We start from the raw sequence: 6204 nt of genomic DNA on the forward strand, positions 1-6204 counted from the left end.
TTAACATCATCTTGTGGTGCCTCAGCACTTCAAATGCCTCTCTGAGGTGAATAATATGATCGTCCTTGCTTAGGCTTTTGACTAACATGTCATCAATATAGACCTCCATGGTCTTCCTAATTAGATGGGAAAATATCTTATTTACCAAACTTTGGTAAGTAGCTCCTACATTCCTAAGTCTAAAAGCCATAACAAGATAACAAAACACGCCAAAGTCAGTTATAAAAGATACCTTGGGGTTACCATTCTTATGCATTTTAATCTAATTGTAACCCACTGAAGACTTAACATCTCGTGTCCAGCAGTAGCGTCAATCAGGGTATCAATCCTTGGTGGGGGTAGCAGTCCTTAGGACAAGCATCATTCAAGTCAGTGAAGTCAATGCACATCCTCCACTTCCCATTGTCCTTCTTAACCATTACGGGGTTGGCCAACCATTCAAGGAATTGTACTTCCTCAATGAACCCAGCTTCTAGGAGCTTCTCGAACTCCTGTTTAATAGCTTCAAGCCTATCAGGGGCATAATTTCTCTTCTTCTTCCTTATAGCCTTCCGAGTCGGATTGATGTTTAACCTATGAGTTATAAGGTTCGGGTCAATCCTAGGCATATTAGTTGATGTCCAAGCAAACACATCATTATTCTTTTGTAGAAAAGTTGTCAATTGGCCTTTCAAGGGCTTGTCCAGAGATGCTCCAATAAACATGACATTCTCCATGTCTAAGGAGTCTAGCGTAATTGGTACCAAGTCCTCTGTTGGCTTCCCTCGCAGTTCGTCATTCTCGCGGACACCCATGTCTTCTTTGGGGAGGACCTGCCCCCCAATTCCATTAGGCCTAAGTGCTGCAACATAGCAACCGCAGGCCATTTTCTGATCTCCTTTCGCTTCTCCAACACCGTTCCTAGTTGGGAACTTCAGTACCATATGGTAGGTTGAGGGCACGGCCTTAAACGCATGGATCCCTATTCTACCCATGATGACATTGTATGTAACGCCCCCAAATCCAGGGTCAGAGGATATGGTCGTCACGATGAAACCTCAATCCAAAATAACATGTTTAATCAATATACAAATGTCAGCGGAAGATATTTAACATCTAAGACCCCAAACTAATCCAAGATCTTTTAAGGTTACAGTTCTAGAAGCAAAAATTCCAAATTCCATAATTAATTTTTCACTTTCTTTTCAACCACTTTTCACAAATTCCCAAACTTAAAACTTAACCCACTAGTATAAGTTCGAAAAGAAGTATACTAGACCAATGATTTAATAACATCACTAATACATATATATAATTACAACTTTAAACAATAGAACTTACACTAGTCCGCAAACCCTGGACCAACCACCTTCCAAAAGCTTCTTATTTGCTTCCTTGAATTACGCGGTTAAAAAGTGCAAGCTAATCCTCACTGGAGGTTAAATTTAAAAACAGGCAAGTATGAGCGAAAGAAATGCTCAACAAGTTCATTATAGCACGTATATGGTCATTTTGATATAAAACCGACATCTACATTAGAGCAGAACATATAAATCATAATTGCTGAATCAGAAAATTTAGTTAAGGGATCCCAGAATTGATTCCTCCTCTGTTTTCAAAACCCTTTTGATATTTTCGAGCGAAATACTTTAACAATACTTTGAATCCTCGAAAAATAGTGTGTTGCCATCGGTGATCAGCCGCGGAGCAACACCGGTATGCTGAAGCATATCCAACTAAACAAATGGAGCACCCAAGGCACATATCAGCCTAAAAAGTTATTATATCCTGTATAATACCTAGCTCTCCGCTGTACCGCCGCCACGGCAGGAAGGAGATTTTTCAATGCGAGATCTAAAAACATATCTTTCCGTGGCACCGGTATTAAGTACTCTATGGTTCGGGTCTTAAGCAGGTCTTACGCAACCAGTAACCATCAAATCTTAAAACTTTTTGTTAAAAAGGGGTCATAATACTCGACACCCGAAATAATTTTATTCCCCCATTTACTTGGGCAGGAATACTCGCAACAAAACCATTTTTCCCAAAATCTAAAACATTTATAAATCCATTAATTTGATAAGTAAAAACACATAACTATTCTAAATATAGAATAGTGGAAGAGTACTTGCATAATAAACATTTAATTCAGCGATATGTAAAACATTTATTTATTCTGAACTGAGAATAGGGAAAACAATACTTGCATAATCATAAGCAGTTGGATATGAAAAATATTGAACTATTCTGGAAATAGAATAGCGTAGAAAACTTGCATAATAGGATTCAAAATAAATATCACTTGAACAATAAGTGATGATAGGGATACTTGCCTTTGGTGTTTAACAGTTAGTCACACTCGCAGTAACATAAAAATCTCAGTCTGACATCTCAAGACATCAACGTCTTTCTATTTCAATAATTCACTGACATACTACTCATGCGATTGCTAGAAGCTTGATAACCCACACCATTCCATTTCACTCTTTATCCAACATCTTGTCCTGATCAACTCGAATGATCCGTATCTATCATTAAAAGATAACACTTTAATCGTCTAAACGATAATTACATGACGAACTGCGGTTCAAAACCCTATTGTCTACCCATACGATAGCCCGCACATAAAGAAGACAGTCAAATACAAGACTCTTGACTTACATACACATGTAATTCACATAACATATAAACACGTAACTCACATATCACATAATTCATATCACATATGCCTCGGTTCGTCGAAAGGTTCGACTGGGTACGTTTAAAACTGAAATCGGGTCAAAAATATGATTTTTCAGTCATTACGCGACTCAATTCGATTTACAAAACAAGCGACCTTTCGAAACAAAAGGTTTTGGATCTCGAAAGTATTTTTATTGAAAGCGGAATATTTTTCTGAGTCTATTTGCATTCGTTTCGTATTAAACGGACGAACAATTTATTTATTACGAATAAAATAAGAATTAAATGAGAATAAATCAATTAATATTTATATTAATTGATTTTTAAATACCAAAATATAATTTGTAAAAGCTTAAAAATAATTTTTAAGAATTATTTGAATTAATTATAAATAATTGTATTTTATTTAACTATTTATAAATAAAGTTAATTGATTAAATGAATTAACCAATTAATTAAATCTATAAATAATCAATTAAATTTTTTTATAAATAATTAAAACAAATATGGATTTTTTAAAAATAATAACCGAATTTTTTTTTGGAATTTAAAACAATTAAGTAAATAATTTTTAGAATTTAAAGTAATAACTAAATGAATTTTGAAATTAAAAGAAACGATTTTTAAAAATAGAAATTGAATTTTGAATTAAAAGTAAAAAGAAATTGGCATAAATAGATTTCAGGAAAGTAACTTGGTAGTTTTAAGATCAAAAGCGGGTCAATAAGAACCCAGCCGGATCCGGGTCGACATCGGCCGGATTCTGGAATTGAAGCCTAGTTTCCGGCGGTTCGCCGAAATCCGGCGAGCTCAATTTGGCCCACAAACACCTCTGTTTCTCTGATTTAACAGCGGGGTTTTATACTAAATCAACGCAGCAACTCAGAACTGCGACCAACCAAATCAAATCGTCATCGGAGTAGAAACTCCGATCAAACCCCAAGAAACGCCGGTGAGTTCAATCAAACTCCAGCTAAAACTCCGACGTCGCCCATTTCTGAACCAAATTCAAATGTTCTTATGGCAAATCGAAGCTTATACTACATAGAATCATTCACATGTCTCCATACCAACAATTAGGTAATAATCAATTAAGAAAAATCGAATCAAAATCCGCAAAAAACAGAATTCGTCCTATAGCTTCTGCTGATCAAACAATTCAAGTAATATATGGAATCGATCCTAAAACTCAAGATAAAGCTAATTATAATACTTAAAACAATCAACAATCAGTAGAAATTAAAACCCCAAATTCTTGACCAAGAACCCTAAAAATGAAATTAAAAAATTACTAATCTGGGATTGTTTTTTATGATTGAAACAGTTAGATAATTGAAATCCAATCATTTTGATTACTCATACTTATGATTTAGAGTTCAAAATCACTTCCAAAGTTGGGATTTGATTGCTTAGCTCAAGAACACCGCCACCCTGCTCTTCAATTTCTTAATTTTCTGAATTTTTAATAAATAAATGAATAAAAATATATTTTTGCAGTTATTTATATTATATGTAAAATTAATACCCTAAAATCATTTAAGGGTGTTTCTATTCCCATAATTAAATTAATTTGACCCAAAAATAATAATTACGGGGAATAATTTTAAAAGCGATAAAATATAAAAATTTGCATCAAATTTTCCCAAAAATTACGAATAACGCAAAAATGCAAATATATTGGGTGTTTGAAATACGTATAATTCTATAAAAATAAAAACATGAATTTTGTAGGCTTTGACGTCCCGGTGGGGTCCCGATCCGTTGAGTTTTGAAAAATAGATGCGATACCTGAATTAACAGAAAACTCCGAAAACACATAAAATACATTCAAACACACATAAAACGAGATAAAACGAGTAACTCGATAAAGACACAGTTAAACACGCGTCCAGATTGTGGATCGATTCACATAAACGCATTTTAAACACATAACGAATATCCCGTTGGATCATATCGGATCCGAAAATAGATTACTTAGCCGCTAAGTAACTATAAAAATGATACAATAAATACCAGATTTGGATAATTATCAAAACAGCTTCTTGTAAAACACCTTACGAGAAAATAACGTAACATATCCCGTCTCTTGAGAATACAGGTTTTATACATTTTTTTTAAAATGAATATCGTATCGAAAATTTTACGCCGAGACTCGTACGGGTCAAACCGTACTCTGGATTGAAAAAGTCAAAACACGGAAAATGTTCAGAATAATCAGATTAAGTTAGAAAGGAGTTTTCCGAAGAGTTTCGGGTTGTAAAAAACACAAAAACGGTTGAGGTTGGACGATTCCCAGCTTTATAAAATAGTTTTATAATTACTCAGAAAATAATTAGTAAATCCATAAATCATTAGAAAATCATATAACAGTCCAAAAATTACCGGAAAAAAATATCACAATTATCTATATTTTATTCTAGACATATAAAATTGAAATACTCAAAATTTATCATATATAAACATCCAAACATCACTTTCAATTATCATATAATTCACTAAAATTCACATAAAAATCACATAAACAATTTCAAATAATAATAATAATATCTGAAAATATGGGATATTATATTGTAAGTAGAGGCTTCCTTAACAACCTGGGAGTTCAATATCTGCGTGTCCTCCTTGGGCTCTTCCCCGATAGTCACGGGAAGTTGTATTGCTCCTTCGACTTTGCATTCCACGTGGTTAAACCTGTAGATGGGTATATCAGATGGAGTTAGTTGGGAATCATTGTAGCCCATCCTTATGAATGTGTCATGGAAAAGAATATCCACAGAAGCTCCATTATCCACTAGGACCCTCATAGCAGGACAATTTCCAATTACTAGAGTGATAACCAAAGGATCATTCTGAGGAAATTTCAAACCTTCAAGCTCTGGGTCACCAAATTCAAGCATCATCTCTGACTTAGAATGCTTAGATGGTTCTCCAACTATGCTCATCATTTCTCTCGCATAAGCTTTTCGTGAGTTCCTTGTAGTACAAGCTGTTGTAGGACCTCCTAAGATCATATTGATTACTGGCCCTCGGGGCTGCGGGTTGCGATCTCTGTCATTACCCTTTCGATCATCATCGCTTCGATCATTATCTCTTTTTTGGCCTACAGCCTCTTCACCCTTGGTGAAGCGTCCAAATTTTCCCCTTTGGATCAGATACTCAATCTCATCCTTAAGTTTCTTACAATCGTAAGTATCATGACCAACACCTTTGTAGAACCTGTAGTATTGACTCTTGTCTCTTTTATCGGGATCCCCCTTAGTGGCTTCAGCCATTGAACTCTTTGTCCTTCTCAATTTCCATAAGGATTTGGCTCCTTGGAGTGTTCAACCTCGCATATTTAGTGAACCTTGGTTGCTGATTCTTCTTAGAAGAGGAGGAGTCGGTGCTTTTTCTAAATCGAGGATACTTATCCTTGGCATCATACTCCTGATCCGTCTTCCGCTTCTTGTTTTCAGCGGGTTCATTACTCACAATTGTCTTCTTCATACTTTCCTCCACTTTGATATACTTTCCGGCCCTATCCAAGAGCTGCATCATGCTTTC

The 6204-nt window shown here is 35.0% G+C and overlaps 2 protein-coding genes across 2 annotated transcripts; both read right to left on the bottom strand.

Annotated features, from left to right (window-relative positions):
* Nucleotides 1–314: 314 nt before the first annotated feature.
* On the bottom strand, nucleotides 315–974 carry LOC141718770 (uncharacterized). Its single transcript, XM_074521155.1, has one exon. It carries the CDS (start codon nucleotides 972–974, stop codon nucleotides 315–317), a length of 660 nt encoding a protein of 219 aa, XP_074377256.1.
* A 2649-nt stretch (nucleotides 975–3623) lies between these two features.
* On the bottom strand, nucleotides 3624–5933 carry LOC141718772 (uncharacterized). The gene is made up of 2 exons (XM_074521156.1): nucleotides 5256–5933; nucleotides 3624–3701 (listed from the first exon to the last, which is right to left on the bottom strand). The coding sequence occupies exons 1-2, from the start codon at nucleotides 5931–5933 to the stop codon at nucleotides 3624–3626; spliced, it is 756 nt and encodes a 251-aa protein (XP_074377257.1).
* Nucleotides 5934–6204: the final 271 nt, after the last annotated feature.

The sequence above is a fragment of the Apium graveolens genome, chromosome 4, assembly GCF_009905375.1.
Source record: "Apium graveolens cultivar Ventura chromosome 4, ASM990537v1, whole genome shotgun sequence".
NCBI lineage: Eukaryota > Viridiplantae > Streptophyta > Magnoliopsida > Apiales > Apiaceae > Apium > Apium graveolens.